This window comes from Pelmatolapia mariae, linkage group LG4, assembly GCF_036321145.2.
Source record: "Pelmatolapia mariae isolate MD_Pm_ZW linkage group LG4, Pm_UMD_F_2, whole genome shotgun sequence".
In the NCBI taxonomy this organism is placed as follows: Eukaryota; Metazoa; Chordata; class Actinopteri; order Cichliformes; family Cichlidae; genus Pelmatolapia; species Pelmatolapia mariae.
The window spans coordinates 8656825-8681552 of record NC_086230.1 but is presented as its reverse complement, the minus strand read 5'-3'; the positions used below and the strand labels follow the sequence as shown (position 1 = coordinate 8681552).

At 41.9% G+C, this 24728-nt stretch overlaps 2 protein-coding genes across 7 annotated transcripts in view; both read right to left on the bottom strand.

Moving 5' to 3' along the window:
* pkn1b (protein kinase N1b) overlaps positions 1-18070 on the bottom strand; it is a 43716-nt gene extending 25646 nt beyond the window's left edge. Inside the window, exons 1-2 of one of the 3 annotated variants that reach the window (XM_063471303.1) lie at positions 17726-18070; positions 17509-17640 (exon numbers count right to left, since the gene is read on the bottom strand). In XM_063471303.1, coding sequence (XP_063327373.1) covers positions 17509-17535 — 27 coding nt within the window. In that variant the 5' untranslated portion in view covers positions 17536-17640; positions 17726-18070. Of the gene's footprint in view, positions 1-16573; positions 16661-17508; positions 17641-17725 lie in introns of those variants that run through there. The other 2 variants (XM_063471302.1, XM_063471304.2) reach the window with 2 other exon arrangements.
* A 3164-nt stretch (positions 18071-21234) lies between these two features.
* Positions 21235-24728, bottom strand: part of prr36b (proline rich 36b) — a 38923-nt gene continuing 35429 nt past the window's right edge. For all 4 annotated transcript variants that reach the window (XM_063471295.1, XM_063471298.1, XM_063471296.1 and 1 more), the window contains one exon: positions 21235-24561. In XM_063471295.1, coding sequence (XP_063327365.1) covers positions 23618-24561 — 944 coding nt within the window. In that variant the 3' untranslated portion in view covers positions 21235-23617. The remainder of the gene's footprint in view (positions 24562-24728) is intronic.

The following is a 24728-nucleotide window of genomic DNA, read 5'->3' as shown; positions in this document are numbered from 1 at the left end:
TTGGATTAAGAAAATAAACCTCTAAGTGAGTAGGGATGTGTCAAAGGACAAGCTGATGGATCTGCATTCCCTGGGATAAAGGCTGAAGCAAACAAACTCTTCTCACTTGAACACTAAGTCATGGATATCAAAAACCTGCGCACGGAGATGGATTTTGCCTGCAAGTCTATTTGAAGATGGCACAAAAAATGCTGAGCAGTCACTTCCCATACACGAACAAGCAGTGATCGCACATCAGCAGCACTGACTGATCGCGGCTGTTCCTGAGGGCAATAGATGGTCTCACTGCTGCCTGACTTCTGTACTCTTCCTGCCAGCGAGAGACAAGCAGGTCATGGGTTTATCTGACTCAGACGCTCAGCAGCGCAGTGGCACTGACCTTCCAAGCCCTCGCTGTGCGGCAGATAGCCCTCTCTGGCCCCCGTGTATCCACCATTGCAACAACATGAGACACGAGAAGGAAACCAACAAGCACACACAGTGTGGCATTTAAAGAGGCACCAAAGCACATCCAGTTCTTCATATTCACTCATTTTACAGCAAGGGGAATAGGAAGTGAAATAAGATGAAGTTATGCCAACCTATGCAAAGCACAGGCAGTTAGAAATGTTCTGATAACAGATATCCACACTGTGAAACATATCTGTGTGCGGGTAATAAAACATTTCCTTACCGGGCAGCTGTGACTCTCAGTGGCTGGTGTTTTGCGTGGACTGGTAGCTGCGGAGATAGCAGCCCCCATGCATCCATGCTGTCTCTCACCTCTACAGATATGGCTGAGATGTCATCATTAATTTGATTGCAATGAAAGTGAAAACTTCCAAACTCTACTCAAACTATCGTGAAGCCTGTCAACACAAAACTGTGTCTCATTGTGTCTGTGAAATCGCAGAGTGTGCAGCTGCTAAAAGTGTACTGACCACATTATCAGGAACTAAGATCATATCACTTCGCATACACATGCAGCTCTTAAAGTTACAGTCAGTTCATCTGATTTGGATTCAAAATTAACACATAAAATTACTGTCAGTCAACAGTGCCAACCCTCAGCCTCCAAGGAGATCCACATAATGTACCAGTTTGAAAATCCTAGGTGACTTCCTTCTTCAGCTATTGCATTCACAGGACTTTCTTGACCTCTGACCTTAAGGTCAAAGCCACTGAGATTCAAACTTGTCTGAGATTTTTAACAGATACATATAATATGAATTTAAAAATCCTAGGTGGTGTCTTTCACAAGTTATCAAGTTGACCTCTGACCTCTGAAGACTTCTTGGAGATTTTTCAGAGATGCACCTATGACAGTGATTCGAAAACCCTACGACACCTTGTTTATGAGTTATCATGTTCACAAAGTTGGATGACCACACACGTCTTGCAGGGCCATGACAAAACCCCTTTACCAGTTCATGGCTGTGGGGTAAAAACTAACAATTTAAATCAATTCAATTCAGTTTTATTTACCAAATCACAACAGCAATCGGCTCCAGTCACTTTATATCGTAAGGTAGAGACCCTGCCCCTCAGTTTTCACTAAGTTGAAACTGACGTTGTTTTTCAAATAACAGCTGAAGGAAGTAAGTTCACCAAAGTCGAGCTTCATTGCGTTAGCTGGCTTGGCAGAACCTAAAGCCGGCGTCATGACGGTGGTTATCAACTGTGCTTACATAAAGAGGAACCTTTCACTGATCATGTGACTCTTCTTTCACACAAAATCATCCCCATGAGCGACACCTGCGTCAATCAGAGACATTATCAGATTATTGTGACGACATATTGATGAAAGTCTGTAAAGAACTTTCACTCTCTGTGCTGCTGTTCATTTCTAAGAGCTCTGAAACTTTAACCCGGATATATATTTAAACATTAATGTTACCATCCCATAGCCTAATAAAGGACATGTGGAAATTGCCTTACTTTGAAATTTGTTTCAAGTTGCCCATATAAAACCCATTCCCCCAGCAGATAATCTATACTGCACTTAAAACATGCTGTAAACAAGAGAATCAGTGAAAACGTGGCACTTGCAGTTTTAACCAACCAGGTTAACTCATGTTCAGCATCAGTTACCATAGTGAGTTCGCTAGATAAAAAGAGAGCGACAGAAAGCTCGGCATAGCTTGCTAACCCATTAATCTTGCTTCGTACTACACCCCTCTGAAACCCAAGGGTTTTTTTTTGATTGTAAAACACAATACAGCTCTCCTTCAAAATCTTCTCCCCGTACACTATGTCCAGTCGGGCCGCTATTTTTAGATCGCTCTACAGAAGTCCGGCTCTGTCCCCTTGCACTTGTGCATCTGTGATGCAGGCTGGATCTCCACTGTGTAAAAACAGGAAGCTTTCAACTCGATTTTTTTTAACTGTTGCTAACTTAGCATTTTAACAACTGTTTATAGCAACTTTTTAAAAAAGGAAAAACACCTCATGACAAATTTTAAGGCTTTTACTGCCTGAGCAGAAGTCTTGCTCCCCTGCAACCATATACTCACTATTTAGAGAGTGAAAGAAGGCTGTGAACAGCAGCAGCAAACAGACTGATAGAAAAATAACAACTTTATCTTGGTATTCAGGATGACCCTTGATGAGTTTGAATTGATAAACTTGATAAATGACACAAATATCTGTATGAAAGAATAACAGCTTTAACTCTATTTTTTTCCTTGTTTGGCACCTTGTCCTCCATCAGCAATCAACACCTGCTTGTTATCTATAGCCTTTCTGAACAATGACAGTGTGTTCAGAGCAGGGCATTTTTCCATGACCTGGACCGCACCTTTCATCCAACTGTCCCTGCTGTCCTTCTCATGACTGGCCTGGAGAGTCTTAGCACCCCTGGCAAATTGAAGGGCTGCCAGGGACTGGAGGCCTTAGACAGATGCTCAGACAAAAGTCTGACATCGAAAACATCATCCTGGCTTAATGAGATTAAAACACTGTATAAATTTTACATTCCATCTGTGAATTGATTAGATAAGAAAATACTCCACATAGACTTTGCCATGGCGATATAATAGGACGAGATTATGAATCTGAGAGAGGAATTCTGTTTTTCCCACCCCATCATGGCGGATTTCAATCAATCAGCTGCTCATCCAGCTGTCAGACTTCAGTGCCAAGAACAAGGACCACCGGCTACAGTTGGAATTGTTTCTAGATGAACCAAGCCTATAAGAGTCAAAGTGTGGAACAAAACAACTGCTATCGTCATCTCTCTCTCTCTGCAACCCCTTCTGTCTTGGCCTGTCTGTATTTTCTTTGCTTTACACCTATTGTAATAATAATAGTGTTGCTCCCTCTTTCCTACCTCTCTTAAGCTTACCGTCCATCCATCGTGCACATATCTCTGGTAACAGAGGCTGCCCGGTGACGCCGGTGGGTGACAGAAAGCTATCCCTTTGATTAAGTTTTAATGGCCTGTCAACTCATCTTAGCTCGCCTGGAGCTAAAAATAGAGATTAGGTCCATTTTGTTGGAAGTGCAGGCGGTCAGGGAATGCTTCATTCTGTGAGCACTCATTTTATTACTCACTCGCTCACAAACACCTGCAATTCACAGGCAACAATTGTAATGAGGAGGCTTGGGAATGGACTTTCTTCCCTGAATCGAGTTATGAATAATTTAATAAATGAACCCTAAGCCGCGTTTTGCATGAGGAGGCGTTTTTGTCCCTGAAAGGGGGATTTGGGATTTGCTGGAAGTTGATGAAAATTCATTTTCTTTCATAAAGGTTAAAAGTGAAATGCAAGGTCATGTTGTCAATTTTATTATGTGCAGATGTGGGCCATTTCTAAAGAACGTCTGTAGTGTGATAAACCTCACCTGAGCAGAAGTGGACTAAACAGAGAATTCCAATTAATCCTTGCACTTACAAACACACACACACAAACACGCTTCTGCCCAGCAGATAAAACAAGGCAATGGATACCAACAGAAAACAGTGAACAAGCTCGACCACAAAGATACATTAACTCTCATTTCCAAGACTCACATCCACAAACACACAGGCCTAATGTACTGTAACTGATTGGTAATGAATAAAACAGCACTGTGAAAGACCATGTCAGTTGGATGTTGAGGGTACTAAGAGGAGGGAGTGTTGCTCTGCATGATGTTGGCACAGCAGATCAGAGGGAAGTCTGCTTTCGGGCTTCAAAGTTAACTTGAGGACACTGTTACAGTCAGCGAGATTGAGCCGACTCCTATGTGAGCAAGTTTCACTTGCATTGCACGGTGATACAGTGGTAATAAATACAATAGAACCAGAAATAAGGGGGAATCTCAAGCCCCCCCCCAACTTACACACTTATCCTACATTCATCTACATTACATTCCTGGCCATTTTAAGACATTAAAGTAACAGGGTGCAAAATAGTATCATTAAATGTCAATGCATTGCAGACTGCAGACAACTGAATTCTGTTTTCTTACCTATCACAATTTAAGTACATAATCCTACCTAAACTGGCCGCTGAGGAGTCCATACAAGTAGATGAGTCAGTGAAGCTCACTTCTGACCAATGAAAGTGATACTGAGAAGAGTTGAGGATACCCTGAACTTTTCTATTAATAAGCACTGCTGTCTTTGCCTCTGTTAGCCTCTGTTAGTTTCTGTTAGCCGCTGTTAGTTTCTGTTAGCTGCTGTTAGTTTTCTGTTAGCTGCTATTAGATTCTGTTAGCTGCTATTAGATTCTGTTAGCTGCTGTTAGCCGCTGGCAGATTCTGTTAGCTGCTGTTAGTTTCTGTTAGCTGCTGTTAGATTCTGTTAGCCGCTGTTAGATTCTGTTAGCCGCTGGTAGATTCTGTTAGCTGCTGTTAGTTTCTGTTAGCTGCTATTAGATTCTGTTAGCTGCTGTCAGTGAAACTTTCTTTGAAAATTGTTGGACCCGGACATTTAGTGAATAAACCTGTCATATGATGTGAGAATGTAATCAAATTCTTTATCAGAGGGAAAGTTTGATTTTTAGGATACTCGAGCCATTGAGGGGCATAATGTTAGCTTACAACCAGCTGTAGCTGTATTAGCTAGCTTTTATCAACTGTCTGGAGAATGGAAGGTTAGGTTTTTTCTTCATCACCATCAGTTTTAAATTCTGCAATTGTGTTTCTGCACCATTACACAAGACTAAACATGACTTCCAAATTGTGGTACGTCACCCTTAAGGACATTGCCAGTCAAGCAATTAAACATTTATACATTTTGAATCAAATTTTCTCCCCACTGTGAAGATATTACCGCCGCTATTCCCAATCCAGACAGTTTTCTTTTTGCCCCCATATTTCTTTGATGAGTGATTTGACTTACACAGCAATATGAGCATTTTTGTTGGCATTTATGACTCAATACAACCCCAGTTTCAAAAAAGTTGGTACACATGTAACCTATGTTTAAACAGTAAATAATATGATGATTCTCTAAAACTAATTGGCCTCTATTGTGTAGACGCTATATAAGCTCCTAGGTCATTTAGTAGGTATCAATCTCTTCATCTTTAATTAGGAAAATGAAAAAAAGTTCATTTTACGTTTAACAGAGAGCATGCATAGTGATAGGTGGCTTTGCAGAGTATTACACATGGAGTTTTACCATGCAAGAAGGCTGCCAAGGAAATTAGGCAACATACAGTCATGCTCAATTTTAAATATCAAATATTCTTCCTTTAATCTGTTTTTTGGAAATGCACAAACCTTATCGCCATGAAATACTAAATCACTGCAGTTCCGTTTTAATACCAGGAAAACATACACCAAACAAATCACAAAATTATTTCAGCCAAATTCCCAGCTGTTATCGAATCTGTATTGGGATTTAAACTCTTGCCCTCTATGAATGAGTTAACTGCTTACAGAATGTACCTTGGACTGTGTCTGTGTGCTGCCTGTTAATCCCTAAAATCCCTCATATTCCAGGGAAATTCTCTAGCCAAATCTCCTTTTTACAAAGTGTAACACTGCCGTACGTATATGTGCTGTACTGTACTGAATTCACATGTATGAGGGGAGAAGATTCGCCACATCTGAGCAGACAGGAGACAAAATGTGCTCCGGGTTAGGTCACAAAAAAAGCGTCTCGTGTCCGAGTGCACATCTGCCTGCATGGCCGTGAGTTTGTGAATGTGCAGCAATGTCCGCTTCACAGCCGGGGAGGAGCTGATCGACATGCACGGCATCGTTGTGAAAGAGTCTATCTTCTCAAGAGACTTCAGTAAACACTAATGTGTTTGTGTTCCCAGCTTTGTCCATTGTGAACTCTCCTGCAACAAACAGGCGCTCTGTTCAGGCTCCTCAGGAATAAGACAGCATAAAACCCCGAATGGGAAAAGCTCCACAGTCCTCATAATTAATATGCCTCTGTCTTGCATGTAACAGAAGCTTAGGATAACATAGAAATAAAAATGACACAGTTGAAGGATTGTGAATATTTCCAAAAATACCATTCTTTTAAGCCCGTTTTAGTCCAACCTTATATTAAATTTTGTGTGCAAGGCAACATCATCTTAAACATTGCTTCTATGTAGTATATTTATATGTCATTAACATGCATGAAATAATACATCCAAAAACAGAAATTTATTGAACTTCTCAGTTAAATAAGAAATTACAAGGACCAAGGCACATTTTTTTAAAATCCACTATTTACCGCATTTATTTGCATCAATCTTATTTCAGCTCAGTGTGAGTCATTACTGCATACTGTTGTTATTTATGGTCATGCTAGACACGCACTGAGGGAACCTCCTCTCACAAAAACACACTCATTTTGAGTGTTTCTGATGATGACATGCTATGTTACGGTAATAACACAATAACACCTTCCTAATAAGTGCTAAACTGAACAGCAGGAGCGTGAGAAAGAGAGGAAAGCATTGTCATTGTCACTGAAGCTTTTCTGCTGCGTACTTAGAAAGAAAATCTTTTGGTATAGCCGGCTTAAAAGACCTCCAAACTGCTGACCTTTTGTTAGTTCTCCTGCTAGCTGCTGCTATAATGTGGTGAGATAAAAACAGAATAACCGAAGTGAATAGAACAGGTGATTGTCACCCACTGTTTAACCAATTCGGTCTTTTAAATTTTTATCAGACTGATCCAAATCCCAGATTGGTGCATCCCTACATGTAGGAAGTTATACATCAAGACCACCCCTTACAGAGTAGAGGGCCAGTGATGACAGATTTGGCATTAACTAAGTAAGAAATGACATGACGTGGAGGAGCTCGTATATAAGCGGGTTGCAAAGTGGCTTGCAAAACTGTATGCAGGCTGAATTAGCTAAAGCAGCAACCCGTACATGAGATTTGAGGTCATATATGTGACATTCATTGCTCAAGAGTTGTCTACCACATTGACACGGTAAAGCCACTGATTGCTAGGCAGAAATAAGCATTTCCAAACTGGCTTGCAGTGGTTCCTGACGGTTGATCTTGTTGCTAGCACATTTCCACATTTGCTTGTAGTTTTTCATGTTTGTCTGCTCTCTACCTATTAGCTGTGTGGCAGTAAAACTTAAGAAAGTGCAAAGCAAATAGAAAATGGAGACGTTTCGGCTTCAAAGTAAAAATCGGCATTGTAGCCAACGTGTTTAAAAGGCACAATTTTTCCTTTGAAGACAAACAGTCTCCATTTCTGGTTTGTGTTGCACTTTTCGCAGTTTTAAAACAGCTCGGACAGTATTTCAAGACCATCCCTTGCATTCAAACTACAACCGCAGAAATATACGTTTTTGACTATTGGTTGGGGAATACTCATTTGTCTCACTTGGCTTGTGGTTGCCAGGTGGTTGCAGACCACTCTCTAGGTGTGTGTCATACAGACCTAGAGACTGGTCTGCAACCACCTGGCAACTACTAGTTGTAAAGCAACTTGTGGTTGCTGGCAAACAGTTGGGGAAGGCACTATGAAAATGATTGCTATAGCCCCAGCCACACAGACATAATTTTCCTAGTGCCTTCCCCAACTGGTTGCCAGCAACAACAAGTTGCTTTACAACTAGTGATTGCTAGGTGGTTGCAGACCAGTCTCTACGTCTGTATGACTTTGGCCTGCTTCACTTGAGCCTATGCTGCCACCATGATTGTCACATGTCCAACATGGCAGACAAGTTAGCGCCACGCGTTTAGTGGTCACGTGTCTGCAAAACCTTGATAATACACACAGAAGGGTATCAGCTGATCCATCAGCTTACATGAGACGGTATTATGTAGCTTGCTGGCTGAGCTTGACCCCTGGTGTACACGACAAACGCTTTGCTTTTGGAGATTTGTAGTTATTTGCTTTTAAGCTAGCCTATTCAGTATGTTTTTAAAGAGCAGCCCCTGACCAGCTGAGAGGTAAAAAAGGTCAGTGGAAATGAATGCAACAGACATAACCCACTTTTCCCTGAATGCGCCACTGAGATGCACCTGCATACAAAAAAGGCAGAAAACAAAGTTGTTGACCTACAACAGTCAGCCTGCATAAGGGTGTTACTCAGAGGAGAACCCATGAGGCACTTTGCAGTCAGAACTGCTTTAACTGCATGCCTTTCTCCATATTTAAAACTGATTTCAAGTTGGGTATGGGAACGGATGGTGCATTACACTCAAAAAGACTGAAAATATATGGAATATTAAGAGCTCTCAAAATAGGAGAAAACGTAGGGGAGGTCACAAAGGAGAAAAGGCACGTGATATCAGGTATTGTAGGAAGTGAGGTAATGTGCATAAAGACAGAAGCCTGAAGGGAGAGGAGGAAATAAAAAGCTGATTCATTCTATAGATTAAAGTCACACAGGTAGATGGTACAGCCCCATTTAGCAGGAAGTAACTTCCTGCAGATTCGATTTTAAGAAATTCAACTTTGTGCTTCTTTGTGGATGCTCCATAACTGAAATCTCACAGGAATCCCGCAGCCTAAAACATGAATGAGCTACAACTGCTGCAGGATTTGCCCCATTACTGTATTCCTCCCCCCACCTCCCCCCAACTTCCTGGTATAAATCCAAACTCAGATGTTGTGTAAATCATGCACGGATGTCCATGAGATATTTCATCAGAAAATCATGTGTTTTAAATCTGAGGTTATTAAGATGTCATCCCGCAGCGTCTTCCGGCCTCTTGCTCCTGAATCTAACAGGTCAACAACAGGCTTTGTGACACATGCTTTACTCAATATGCTAACATGTCACCTACAGTGATTATCAGAGGACAAAGGGAGCGGAAAGAGACACGCTGTGTAATGGAGTGGCTGAACCGGCATGATGGTAATGGACGAGGAAGATTAAAAATGATTATGGCAGAAGGGCTGAGGGGGATAAGAGGTCCATTCTATAATGCAGACGATTATCCCTCTTTACTGATGCTGTTGATTATGACAGCGAAGAGCTTGTAGCGGGAGGAAAAAACAAACACGCAGAAATGTTTGCAGATTTGTATGATCTTGGTTGCACTATAATGGCTAATGAAAACAAGACCCCATTCATCAGGTCAAAGTAGTCTGCAGAGAGTAGTCTGCACATGATGTGGCACTTTGATTTTTCTGCTGCTCATCTGGGGTTATGCAACGGTGCAATCCTGCAAGGGAATACTTAGTACTTACTTATTCAATATGCTTAGGAGCACTGCATGAACCTCACTTTTAAAAAGGCTCAAAATATAGCTAACAAAGCATTATCTAGGGACTATTTCCAGATGTGGATTCATGCACCAGCAGCAGATAAGCATATGTGGATATGACTCAAAATAAAACACTGTTCATATTTATAAAGTAGCACGTCTGAGCAGCAACCACTAGAGATAAAAAAAAAAAAATGCAGAAGAGCCAAAAAACTGCAGTCCAACCATGCTCACAGCCATGCTTATGATGCAAACAATAATGCTAAATAATTCTACCAAAAGCTAAAAAAAAATCCTACTGTATCCTACGTATTAGTAAACCCACCTTATGGGCAGGTTATATGCCAATCAACAGCATCCTGTGCTCTCCTTAGTATTTACTTCAATCACTCACTGCAAAGATGAGAAAAAAATGTATTCAAGACCGACTTCACAACACCGGCACGCTGCAGCTGTGGCTCAAGAGGTTAAGCCGGGTCTACTAATTGAAAGGTCGTGGTATGATCCCTAGCTCCTCCAGTCTGCATGTCCAAGTGTCCTTGATTATGACTGTGAATACCAAGTTCCCCTGATGCATGCAGCTCCACTGGAGTGAGTTTGTGCATGAACCTTAGAATGAAAGCACTGTACCAATGTGTGTATGAATGGGTGAAAAAGACTTTTGGTATAAGTGCTCAGCTAGAGTAGAAAACTGCTCTAAAGTACCAGTCCATTTCAGCAGCTTGAAGTTGCTAAATGTGACTGACTTTCTATCATTACTAATCACCACATAACTGCCAGTTTGCAGTCTATCAGCAAATCAAGAAGTGCATCTTGGAAAAGTGAGGGTCTGTGGGGACACAGGTTTTGGATACACTGATAACACTTCTCGTAGGATCAGTTTATTATTGGTTCTGGAATTTCAGCATGTGTGTTGATAAGAAGAAAAATATAAAAGTTAGAGCCATGTGAAAGCAGTTGTTTTATACAATGCAGTACTGCTGGTCGGAGCTTATCGGAAGAAAAGGGTCAAGCCAGGGATCATAAAAGTCCGAGACTGCCCGTAGCATATCACAACACGTATCCATATCAAAGCTGGTGCAGCCTGTCAGCTAGCTCAGTACCAGAACTATGAGTCAAGCGTTCTCTTTTCTGTCTTCTGTTGGCTTTCCCTCTTCATTAAAGACTATTTATGCTCCTCCAGTTACAGCTTTCATCATATCCCGTGCATTGTTGATATCTTGGGGGGGAAAAACCCAAACTAACAATGGCACCTGGGTGCTTTTTGTTCCTCGGTATCCCACTGTTCCAGCAATTCAACCTCAGAGACTTTACTAACAATAGCTGCAGTTTGGGTTACATTCTGAAGGGTGGGCTTGTTGTCGGGCTAACCAGCTACTACCTTTGTCGCTCCCTCTCAAGAAGGTAATAACAGCATTTTTTGTTCCACTTCTCTCAGACTTTTACGGCCTCTGGGTGGACAGAACAGACAGCTCGCTGTTGCAAGCAACATCATGGCCGACCACGCTGCTGTTCCCACGAAGCCTCAGCGTGGCGAGCATCTTAAATCCAACACCACCCCTGCAGCGCTACACACAGGCTATCACATGACCTCTGCACGGTGGCGGGGCAGCTCATCTTATTGCCTCAAGTGTAACCACAATCAGGTCACACAGTACAGGTTCCTCTTTCTCTTTACTTTAGCATGTGCCAACTTCATAGTTTCTACAATGTACGTCATTTTGCAACACAAAGGTCTCGGCGTCCAGCTGCCATGTGCTGTCATGATTTAAGTGAAATAAGTCTAAGTGTTCTGAAATAAAACTTACGCTTTTAAAAGCTTGCTGATGCCCCACGTCTGTTTTCTTTTATTGATTAATCCCCCAACAATCAGATCTCAATGAGTCAATCTGATGTTGAAAATGAGCTTTAACTCCAGACCCCTAGCTGATTTGATCTTTTTACTGTTTGCAAATGGCTCTAGTTTAAATTGCATTGTACTAACAACATTATAAATAAAGCCACAGGATCAATATCAAGTACAAGACAGAGGATTGGCCAATAAAAATGACCAGTTTTAACTTTATGTGGAAGTCCAGTGGAAGTGACCAGGATTAGATATGTCGTACATAAAACTGATACATTTCTTTGGCTACAAAAAAATGAAAATATCTTTCAAGTAGTTTGAAAAATGAAGGCAAAGTGGTGCTTATACATAGATGGCTGCCCATCCCTGGAGTTTTTTCTTCCCAGAATAAGTGCTTGCTCACTGGGGGTCATCTGATTGTTGAGGTTGGAGGAGGACTCCAAAACCAACTCATTCTTTATGGTCTCCAATATTATTATCCCTATCTTTAAAAAAATACACATGTTTAAAATGTAGCTAGGGGTGTGTCTAGACAGCTACAGGGACGTCAAGCATGTGTTTGTTAACAGCGCTTCTTCATCTAATATTTGTGGTGGATGTGGTGTTTATTGGCCGTGTTCTTGTTCTAAATGTGAACGAATGTGCAGCAGCCGGCATCAGCGACAAAACCATACACAGAGAAAGGGCCAAACCACAGATGGTCAAAAGTAAAAATAATTTTTACCTACGTAATTTCCTTCTTCAGTGTTGTATTTCCTGTCCTGCAGTACAATAATTAGGTTACAAAAGTACTATACATCTGATTTTGCTGTCTGAGGAGAACAAATGGTTACTACTTTACAATATCTTAAGCTCAAGCTTCATCACTTCGGTCACAGTTTAAGGAAATAATGTTGCCACAAATCCATGAAAAGACTCATTCAGATGACATTTGAACATCTAGTACACATTATGACACGTGGAAAAACTCGAGGATTATTCCAGCTTCTTAACAAACTGTACTGAATTTTTTTTTTCTTATTTATTCTTTGTTTTTGTTTTTTTATGATAAAATATGGAGTTATCTTTCTTGTGGCTTCTCCTTTTTACCTCAGTGAATGGTCTGGCAGTGCCAAGCTGAGGTAAAAAAAAAAACCACAGTCCAAGCTGTTTCACAAGCTCACCTCAGCCTCAGTGCCCTCTGGCATCACAAAACTACTTTAGCAACCAGTCGGCGTTGATGGCTCCCTTCCTTTGTGACCTTCCTGTTCTTGGGTAATACTGGCAGAATTACCACTTCCAGAAGGAACTTACAATACGCTGCCCTTTAAACGTAACATCGTTTCTCCAGCTTGTCCTTCTTAGCGGCACAATCGTGTAATACCACAATCCCTTAAGGCTCTGAAACACTCACCAAACCAGCTTAGAAAAAAAGCAACAGTCTATGCTGATGGTTTTCTCCAGTCTTCCTGCTATAGTTATAGTTTTGCTTGGTATCATAGATAACTAATCCTCTGAAAGTCTGCCGGGTGACTGCAGCATCAGCTGGTTTGCAGACTGGTCGGCTGAATTTAAACATGACTGGTGAACTGTTGGGAGGTGCAGCCATTAGACTGGAAGACGGGGAGTCATGAATTCTAGCTGACATGTATCAGACTCTTTTTCCTACTCTGGCATTTAAGGTGTTAGTATTGCTCTCTGGCACTAATTGGGACTCTGTAGCGGCACCCTAATGAGCAGTGCTACTGCTAGACACATCTATTGGTTTTATTTATGAATTCCATTAAGATTTGTCCATCAATACTTCAGAAGCTGTAATGCAGCAGGAAGCTTGCCGACTGGCGTGCCTGTGAGACAGACAGATTTCTGCATACACAGTGTAATCCTGGATTGAGGCAGGAGGGGCTGGATGCTGGGGGGGAGGTGGTTGTATATGTGTTTGTGAGCCTGCGTGGGTGACTGAGGGCTCTAATGCTACCCTCAGAGACAGAGTTGAAGTCCACAGTCTCATAATCCTATTATCCATCGCAGTGGCAGCTGGACACATAATTTTGAGCGTGATGCAAGACATCGCCGAGTACTACGACACATGTGCTGCCATTAGTCGACCTCATCTAGCAGCGCGTCTGCACGTGAGTATTCTCAAAATCGTCAAATGCCATTAAAGACCGAGCCGCTTCCCCTCTCTTGGATGATCAATAAAAAAGTAATTTGGAGCCCTCACTCCTACAACACTGAGAGAAGGAGCAGCGGCAACTCCTCTAACTTGCCTCGTACAGATAATAACTGCAGGAAACCAACAGAAATAAAGAATTCATGAGGGAGAGGCCACAGAGTGTATATAGCAGCTTCCAAGCTATGTTATCAGCTCAGTGCAGGAAGCTGGGTTTACACTTCTTACGGCCATCTGATGAGAGACGGTGGGTCAGCAGATAAAAAGGCTGCAAATCGATGAATGCAGGATAGAGATGGTGGAGATGCGCTAATAGTTAAGCTATATTCTCATGATCTCGTGATCTCATTCGGAGAGAAACAGTCTTTTTAGTTGTTTTCTTTAGAGTGAGACCAAATTCTTCCATCAGTGCTGCCTTAATGACATTCTGAGGAGAACTAAAAGGAGGGGACTGCGATCAAACGAGTGCAATCACCACATCGATGTGTCTTGGTCCAATCTGACAGGTCCAGCCTATCATCATTACCAACATGGCCCCTTGATCTCAATCAGCCATTGCTCACTGGCTGTGTGCCGCTGCTGCTGCTGGCCTGCCGGGATAATGACTGAGCCGTTTGTCATTGTTACACAGGGAGAATGAATTCATCATAGTGGGCTGAAACAGCTCAATTGCAGCCCGGGCTACGAAGGAGGAATAATGGATTCAGTCAGGGGGCTTTATAAGCTTGAATGTGTCATCAACGCACCGGTCACCAGTCAGTTATCATCTCTGTGTGAAGTTTAGGAAACAAAGGGAAAACTTACTGCTCATGCTACTTACATTTTTTTAAAAGCACAGTTATTTTTATGTAATTTAAAAGGGCAGTGGTCATTACTGTGACAGTAGTATATTGATGAAATCAGTGATCATGAATATTTGTGTTAATTTAGATACTAATTGAGTTCAGTAACCATCATTCCTTTGTTCCAGCAACACACTGTGCTATCTGATGCAGCCTTATTATATTTTAAGGCTCATTTATCATTAGAATACCTCTTTATCAATTATGTTAATGTGCAATATCACTGATCACACTGCACCTCACAATGCACCTGCTCCTCAGATGACATGTATGTGTATGTATACACATACATGTGTATACACGGATACACCCATACATACATACATATATATATATATATATATATATATATATATATATATATATATATATATAATATATATATATATATATATATATATATATATATATATATATATATATATATATATATATATATATTTATATATATATAAATATATATATATAAATATATAAATATATATATATATATATATATATATATATATATATATATATATATATATATATATATATGTATGTATGTTTGTGTATGTATGTATGGGTGTATCCGTACACATGTGTACATATCTTTCTTGTGTAAATGTAAATGCCTGTGTTATTGTGTAGATTTACAGAGAGATGCCAAACTGTGTTTCATTGTTCTTGTAACAGTGACGATAAAGAGCTATTCTATTCTATGTTAGGGTAGCTGAACCTGATGTGCAAGACACAACAATATATGGAAAGTAAAGTGTCAGGCCTTTTGGGGTTTGATTAAAACCTAAAAGCAAACTTTCTTTTGAACTTCCTTAGAGAGCCACAGGTCCCGGGTGCATACTACTCCCTCCACAGAACAGCACAATTTGGCTTACAGGCACATCTAAGTCTGCCATTTGAGTACCTGTGAAGCATCCGATTTCTCTAAGTGAACACTCAGATGTACTTGTCATCTTTTCAGAAGTGCGCCAGCGTCTCACTCTTCACTTTTTCTTCTGGTTACTCAGTTTGGTCTATTCTGTGAAGGGAGTAGCACACACCTGTGTATGAACTGTTGTTTTCTGCATTTAGTCATTGCTTCTTTAACGAGCACGACAGTTTTCTGCTATACTAAAACAGTTAGGTGTTTATAATGATCAAATCACTGATAAATGATGAACACTTCATCATGTCACTGAAACAATGGAGTGTTTGCTATTAAAAATATGTCTCTATATACCTATGTCGATATCTGAGTAAAAGTCATAAATATTAATGATTCCTTTGATCATCGTCAGTTACAGTCCACATCAGCATTACGTTATATTAGGTGGAAATAGTGTCTTTCTCCTAATGACCCTTAATTTTTTAATCTAAGAGGAAGTCATTTGTGCCTACATCAGAGGAAACTGCACTACTACTGTTACTTCAACACAGGTTGTTTTTCCAAGCATTGCAGTCACGATATAGTAATACTGGGATGAAAAATATGGTAGAAATGCAGTATAACTAAAACTTGGCAAACTCGCCAGAGTAAAATGACACTGTTTTACCACCAAACCACTGTCTTCCAGCATTAATACCGCTATAAAGAATATATTTTTAAGGTTATAATTAGTTTATAAAGGCAAACTACTTCTCTAATCGCAATTTTCATTTTATGCAGGTGGCAGTTTGAGTAAGGTACTTTTTCTGAAAGTAGCACACATGACTGAAGGCAAACTGAAACGTCTTTGGCCCATATCATCTGCTTCTGTTGATCCCCACATAGGCAGTGTGCTTTCCAGTAAACATCAAAGGAACCTTCTCCTTGAAAAAAGCCATTAAATGTCAAGGAATACGTGAGCTCTCGCTCACAACAAATGATTCAGCAGTGCTGTATAATGACTGCAATCTGACTAAGTGGATTTCTGAGAGAAACACTTGCTGATGCCTTATAATAAAACCCAAAAAACATAACAAAAACAAAACATATTCGCACTTGCAGCTGAAGGCCACAGGAAAGACGGGTGTCAAATCAAACACGCGCAGGTTAATGCTTGTGTGCAGAAACAGGAAATGTGAGTGCTTTGTGGTTCTAATTGCACGCTGTCACACATCAATCACAAGCCTTTCTTATAGCCATTTCAGCTGTCCACATCAAGTAAAAGTATTTCATACTCACAAAGAAATCTGCACATGCTCTCTGCAGTAGTTTAACTTTGTGACTGGGGTTCTTAACCACAGAGTGCTGCTGCTTAACCTGCTCCTGGAAAGAGCTGAGCTGAAGCGTCCTTTAATTTTTAACATCCTTCTCCACGGTGTCCTGTGCTGAACTGATACTAGGGTAGCTGTGAGCCAACCACTCCGAGCTAGACCTGCGGCTCTGACACCACAGCACCCTCCATGACCCACCCCTGACTCCGCCCGAGGGCAACTGCTGTGTCCCGCAGAGGGAAGTCCTGTAGTTTAATTTGGCAAATCAGAAGTGTAGTAAAACTGGAGTGGAAGCAGACAGAGCAGCACTTCCCCCCCTGAAAATAATATGACTAAATGCAGATAAGCTGTTTGCAGATGTGGATCGTTTACTGGACTTGGTGCTGATTTTCTAATAGTCCAAATAGAAGGTCTTTAAAAGGGCATGCCAGGCAGCATAGCTTTAAACAAGGATCAAAAGTAAAATGATTCAGTGGATGAACAGCAGCTATTTCCATCTTTAATCTGGTTCAGCTTTTCCACTCACACGACTCCTGGATGCTATCAACATCTGAGCTGAGATAAAGTATTTTAATTAACTCTGGCACATCTCTCACTAAATGTAATTAAGCTGTCTCGAACTGTGTATAATGCAAACTGTAGGCTCTAGCATTTTGGGCAGTGAGTGGGCATTACCTGGTACACTTTTTTTTTTTTGGAAATGTGCCTTTTATAAATGTCAACTCTGTGGATGTATCCGAGCAAATTCATCATCAGGCATCAAAAACATTAAGGTTTGTAATAGTTGCTATCACAGACATCACACATACAGCGAGCCTGTAGTGATGGGAGTCAGCTAAAAACACACATGTGCATGCACACAGCAGCTTTCACACAGCAAGCAGGGAAAAGTTGGAAACTCACTTGTAGCTCACTGAGATTGGCCATCATGCCAGCGACAAATGAGATGACTTCTGCTACCGTTTGTCTTACTTTACAGCCCTCGGATCATTGCGGCACCAGTGGCTAAATGCAAAGAGTCCAACGTTGAAAGTCCTGTAAAAATAATAATAAGTTAAAAAAAATAATCCGAGTAAAGGCGCAGTCTGATGTGGGGAAGGTGGGTGAATAAAATGCTAACATGGTAACGCCTGGAAAAACGACAGAGGAGCAGGTGGACAGTGGAGAGAGGGGCAGACCATCACCTCCTGGTAGCAGGACGTTAACTCTCGGACTCCGGGCTGCATCACGCAGACAGTGCGGGCTGTCCTGGAGTAGTGTGAGGAGGAGCACTGCTGCTGCTGCTGCTGCGGGGATCCTTCTCATCGTCAGGGGAGGAAAGCCCTGTGAGGAAACCCAACACCCGCCAGGATTCACTGAAACACCCAGCTCTGCTTCCTGGAGCAAACAGAGGCCATCTTCTCCCCGAAGCGATGCGCTCCGGCTCGGCTCTGCGAGAAGCTGGGAGCCGGTTACTGTTGCTGCTGGGTAGGGAAGACAAGTGCTGAAGGCATACAGAGAGCATAAAAATGGGACTTCCTGCTCTGACCTTCAAAATAAAATACGCATCGGCGATCACACGCACAGTGCATTGAATGCAAAAGCTAGAAATTTGGTTCTTAGAAAACTTTAGGTTAAAATAACTGTGTGGAGCCTTTCTATAGCTGCCACACTCACAGTGATATTTTTATAGAAACTGGAGCATACGCACAGAAGCATTTTTAAACCATTAAAACAAGCGTTTACTTATTTTTAACCAACTTACCACAGAACAGGAAGTCAATGGTCTGAGCCGTTCATAGTACACATAACAGACCATTCACCGTTGGACAGTACTGCATTAAACACTAATGCTGTGCTATACTGCTATTTGTGGTAAAGATCTGACACCAAGTAAATACAGAGTTGCCGATACCTACACGTAAGGTGAGAGCAGTATGTCATAATTTATGAGATTACACTAATTCAATGTAATTTTTGCTTACTAAATAGTTAACACAATAAAATACACCGTTCAGCTTATTGTGTATTTTGAAAACCTGGTATGTTTGTCTCTAAAGCACTTAACCTTTCTGCTCCAGGCTAGAAATAAAATAGAGGTGACAGTCAACACAAAAACGTTCAGACATTTTTCACAGTGCGTGTTTAACTTTTTTTTTTTTTCATTTCCAAAAACAAATGTATTCAACATAATCCAGTGGGCCACATACCGAAGTTAGAGGATAGAGACAAAGTATCGATCCTACTACATTACCAGCGCTGGTACCAATACTATCAATATTTGGATCGATTCTCCCACTTGTGTTAAACGCAGCGGCATAAACACACTAAAGAGGAGATATCACTGTTTGAGCTCTTGTGGGAGCATACGGCATTTATTTCGAATTGTATGCCCCAGCAGTTAATAAATAATCCCCCATCAAACGCTTTAATTTGGCAGCGAAGTCGTGTGGGATTTTATTTTGAAACCAGCACAGCCTGGATCTGCTGTTATTGCGGATTTCTTTGGTCAGCTTGACGCAGCTGGAAAGCGGCGCAGACCGTTGCGGCAGCCGAGCGCCCTCCTGCTTTCATGTGAGACCTGTTGATCACATTTGAACGCATCACCGTGCTAACCTGCTTGTAGGAACACTAAACTTCATACAGTCAGTGTGTGACTGTATGAAGTTTGGATCTGTTGAATTTGTCCACTGCAGCTTACCGTGTAGGTCTGAGTTAAAATAAACTGATGTCTCTTCTTCTTATAAAATCAGTGTAATGGCCCTTTAAGCTGCTATAAAGGAACTATCAGTTCATTTATGTTTATTTAGGTATTACCAGTGTATTGCAGTCCTTCTCTTCTACAGGATCAAACAGCTCCTGGTGCCATTGCCAAATCATGCCAGAGGGGAAGACTGGGCTGCTTACCCTGAACCCTACAGCTGTAGATGAATGATGAATTGCGAATTTGACGTCACTGCAGCAACAATATGACCACTGTGCAGCCAAATCTCCTCACTCGAGACAGAAGGAAGAGAAACTTTGAACCTCGTTCTTATTCATGCATTACATTATTATCAATGAACCACAATGCACACTTTGTGAATGAACATTTTTAATCAGGTAGCCAAACAGTACAGTTTTGTATACATGCCGCTTTTTATTTAGGACCAACTCTAAGCCTTTAACCAGGTTAGTGTGGTTTCTTTATTATTTATGCTGTTCTGTGTGTTTTTCTGCCATGTCAAGCTATGCTGTCAGCTCTCAGAGAATAATGTGACCTCTGACCCTGCATGCTAAACGATGTTGAACTAGAAAAATTGTAGAGGGTGAAGGCAACAGTGATCCTTGTGGTAATCGTAACACGTGGATCATTATGTCCATATTGTCCTCTATATCTCACTATATTGTCACATACCTGCCACAGACGTTGTTAAGGTTAGCTGATGTGTGAGCCACCACAGCTTATGTTACACACTGTAGCTCATGTTGTGAGGTAGACTTGCTGGATTCAAACCTCGACCTGTTGTTCCAAAGATGACACTACACTATCCAGCTATATATGACATGGTTATACTCACTGTGTCATTTCGTATACTTTCAGAAACCGCTTATGTCATATTAATGGCAGGCATCCTAGAAAAGAGACCACTCCCATTGGGATGCGAAATGGGTCCAAACTATACCAGCAAAACAAAACTCCTATTAAAAAGATAGCAAATATAGTTATTTCTGTTTAGAAGTTAATGAGGTTGTACTGTATGTATTTATTGATATGTTAATCTGCAAACTTACTGAACTTTAGATATGTAGTGAAAAAAAGTGTGATTTTGCATCTGAAATGCAGCTGAGTAGAGGTGACATTTAAAATACAATGGAAACAACTTTAAATAACTACAAACTATAAAAGGGTTTGATGACACAGCGAGTTAACTCACCTTGGTCTAACAAACCGAACAGACGGCTGAGGGAGACATACAGGGTGAGTGCAGACTGTATACACCCACACTGTCTTTGTGGATGGATTATGGCTGAGCTCAGAGTGCAGGAATAGAACTGGATTTTATTTGTGATATAGATTCCTGTATGAACAGACAACTGGTGATATTTGGACCTGGGATTTTTATGGAAAACAATATTTTCCACTAAGCAGCACTTAGAAATGTAAGCAGTGCTATCACATGTGTAATATGTGCCATCTACAGTGTACACACAGTCTTCAGGTACTGGGTTGGACCCCCTTTTGTTTTCAGAAACACTTCACAGCACAGATTTGTCAGTTGCACTTCCGTGATGTTCCACCTCATCCCAAAGATGCTCCATTGGATTGAGATCTGGTGACCGTGGAGACTTGTTGTGTTCAAGAAACCAGTTTATGGCGATTTTAGCTTCGTGACACTGTGGTCGTAAGAGATGGGCATGGTCAAAAACAATACTAAATTAGGCTGCAGTGTTTAAACGATGCTTAAATGAAGAAAGCAGCTGGTGAGTGTACACTGAGTTAACCCCTCATCGGTTACCGTACATATGTAACCCCGAGCAAAGGTCCTCTTCTCTCCTGTATGAAAATAATCAGACTCTGTGTTTTTGAGTAGCTGCTTCTCATTTACATCTTTTTTTTAATTGTTTGTTTTTCAAATGACGTGAATTTTAAAACAACACTATAACCAATTGATTTAAAGCAGTTTTATTTAATATTGAAAGCATAAAAGTTTTGACATTTTATAATTTAAAATGATCTGGAACACTGGCACAACAACAAAGAAAGGATGACGATCACTCACACACCGAATATCAAAATACTGAGAATGTAAACAGCAATTTTGTATAGATTCATATGAAATTCAATAGCAAAGGTACACAGAAATATCTGTGTAAAGTGGCTTGAGGCGGAGTAGACTGTACTTTGACAATAAAGGTGCACATATAAGTCTACTCTAATCACACATGCACTAGTTATGCTTGCTTGTATGTTGATCTTTTCAGAAAAAACAAACTCTTAATGATATGATAGAAAGCATACAACAGCAGAGGCCACATAACACATGCATAGTCCAGCTGTAGTACAAATATTTTTGGAAAACTATATTCTGTATGCACTTTGAAATATAATCTGCTTTTTAAAATATTCATTTAGGATACTTCAGACTCATATAAACGGGCACTTTGCTTACAGTAGCAGTAGATAAAGGAAAAGCCTATTAGCTAGTATAGGCTGCTATATAACTCAGATTAAATGATTTCACTGCAAGAGATTCACAGGCTGTGTAAGTGGAAGAATGGGTCAGTGTGTCACACGTGCTGCCAACAGGTGGCGGTGTTCCTTCACTTCGATCATCCCAGACAGACATCACCTACCTTGTGCAGACACAAAGAGAAACACAGGTGCTTTTTTTCTCTTCACTCAACACATTTAAATATCAGACAACCTGCTATGTTCTCATTACCTGACTGATACAAATAAACACCTCTTTTAAAAAATATGATAACAAAGGGAAATATATAGAAACTCTTAACAGACTATATTAATATACTTAATAAAAGAAATATAGAGGTTGGTACTTGGCCTGCCCTCCACCATCCAATCCCCACAGCCTAGGTCGGGGGCCTGTACAGAGTGGATGCATTGTCTCATCTCCGCATCTCCTCTTCTTCTCCCCCCACCATGACGTCATCTGTAACCTCGGAGACTCCCTGAATACTGGGCGACCCAGGAAATGAGGTTATAACTTCGGAATGTGTGAGGGAGGACAACTCTCCCCCCCGCCAACCAGCCTTGCACCCTTGTACGCCTTCCCTCACCCCTCACAGCAGAACAAGGAGCGCCCTTCTTCTCCTTAACGCCTCCCTCTTCCTCCGTGACTGACAGCTCTATTAAGTCCATGAAAACCTGCTTGTCCAGTATAGTCACAGTAACACAGTAACACTGAGCAGAGACTGGTGTTTGTAGGCGGACACAATACACCGATTTAGGTATTTCACTATGGGGATTTGGGGGGATGTAAAAGCCCAGAAAAAATATTCATCTATCAACAGTACTGGCTATGTAACACAACACTACTTACCTGTATAAATACTTTGGCAAAGACCATAACAGCGAATAAACAACAGTAGAAAACCAGTGCAATTTGTCATAGCTCAGTCTCTCGTTTGAGAGAGCGACCAGTGTTTGGTCTAGATACAAAAGAGACAACAAAGTGGAGCGCTGCCCCCACACGACACAAGAGACAACAGGGCTGCTAAAGTAGATCCAGTGCATTTCAGAGTAAGACAGCTGAGGACAGATGTTAAGTGCTTCTGGTAAGGAGAACATGCTAAAATGTGAGGCGACAGTATGACAGTATGCATGTCTGGGTTACAGTAATCAATTACATGGGGTCATCTACAGTGAATATGTTCTACTACAAGTAATGAAATCTGTTGAAGACCAAGTTGGTATGGTCTTATGGTTAAATCAAGTATCCGGCTTAACCGTAAAATTCTCGTATGGCTTCATTAACGATGGCACATTAAAATAAGCATATCAGATCTGTGAGAGGAGTTCAGTCGTATGATGCACGCTGCTCATGAATAACAGCGTGAGATTTTGGCACAGCATTAGACGAGTAGATCAATATCACCCTTTTGGCTCTGGTGTGTGGCTGTATGTAGAAAATGCTTCCTGCAGCTCTCCTATTTCTGTTCCAAGCCCCTCCCATCGGTGAACCTCATCACATGAACTCAGAGCCTCCAGAAATCCACACCAAATCCTGGTGTCAGCAGTTCATCACACAGGAGGGGACCGTTTAACCCCATCAAATAAAGGTCAGTTGTCGTCTTTGTGCTTTGCTTCCATACAGATTTATTTGTGAGCTTATTTGGATACATTTCCCTCCATCTTTGCCAGTAGATTTCAATTTCTTAGAATAACTGTGGCTCGACTGAGCTGAACAGCAGTGAGAGTCGTATCAATCTTCTCACCTAACCCTGTGCCAAAAATTAAAAACAGATATTCGTAAATATGTGAAACTGTTCCTCGCACCGATTTATTGATGTGCTTCTCCGCCTCCCTTGTTCAGTGATGGGTCTCCACCTCGACCACAGTCCAGTCACTGATTGGGGAGCTGCCCTGGCTGTCTGGGGAGTAGCTGCTGACAGATGTGACTGTAGCGGTAGGAGGGCTGAACTGGGGAAACAAACTGGGCCACATGCTGCTCTCCAGGGGGCTTAGGGTGCCCCCAGTCCCCACAGGGAGGAGGAGGAGCGGAGGGCAGTCTGTATCACCAGACAGCACCATGGTCTGGTTGATGAGCTGCTGGACCATGTCCACCTTCTTATTCCATTCCAGTTCCTGCGGGGGCACCGGGCGCAGGTGCTGCTGCCGGTGGGGGGGCCGCCCCCTCCTTCCCGCCTCCCCTCTGGTTTCGTCCTCCTCGTCGCTGGTTTCCATGGCTTCGTAGATGGTGCAGAGCCCCGAGGAAGGGGAGAGCATCACTCCGGTCGGGCTCCTCCTGAGCTGCTGTTGCTGCTGGATCTGTTTCTGCTGCATGCGGTACTGCTGCTCCAGCTCCAGCTGCCACTGCAGGACCTGCCTGCGGTGACGGTGCTCCTGCTGTTGCTGCTGCAGCTGCAGCTGGAGGAGCTCCCTGCGCTGCTTCTCCAACTGCTTCTGTTGCTCCAGCCTCAAACGCTCTTCCTCCAGCCACTGCCTCTTCTGCCTCTCCTGTGCCTGGCGCTGCTGCATCTCTCTCAGCTTTTCCTGGTGTTGCTCCAGCCTCTTCAGCTGTTCTCCGCCAGCGTGACCGTCAGCAGCGGCACTGGTCAAAGATGGAGGGGGAGCAATTTTGGCAAAATGGGCGGCAAGAGTCGGATCAATGGGCCTCCTGTTGCCCGGGACCATTGCCAAGTAGTGACCATTCGCTATGGGAGCTGCAGCAGTGTGGTTCTGGTTCTGGTTGTCTTCCTGTGAGTGTTTTTGCCATCTGTGAGCTTCATCCACTTCATATCTCTTCCAATCTCCTGTGGGACAGTCAAGATCACTTGGTGCATCCGTTATAGATGCATGCATCAAACAGAACGGGTGGTACAACAAGGGGCCAGGAAGGAGGAGAGATCTGACACGAATGCAAAAAGGTGTAACAAAAAAAAGGAACAAAAAACAAGGGAAGGGGCTTCCAAAATAAAAG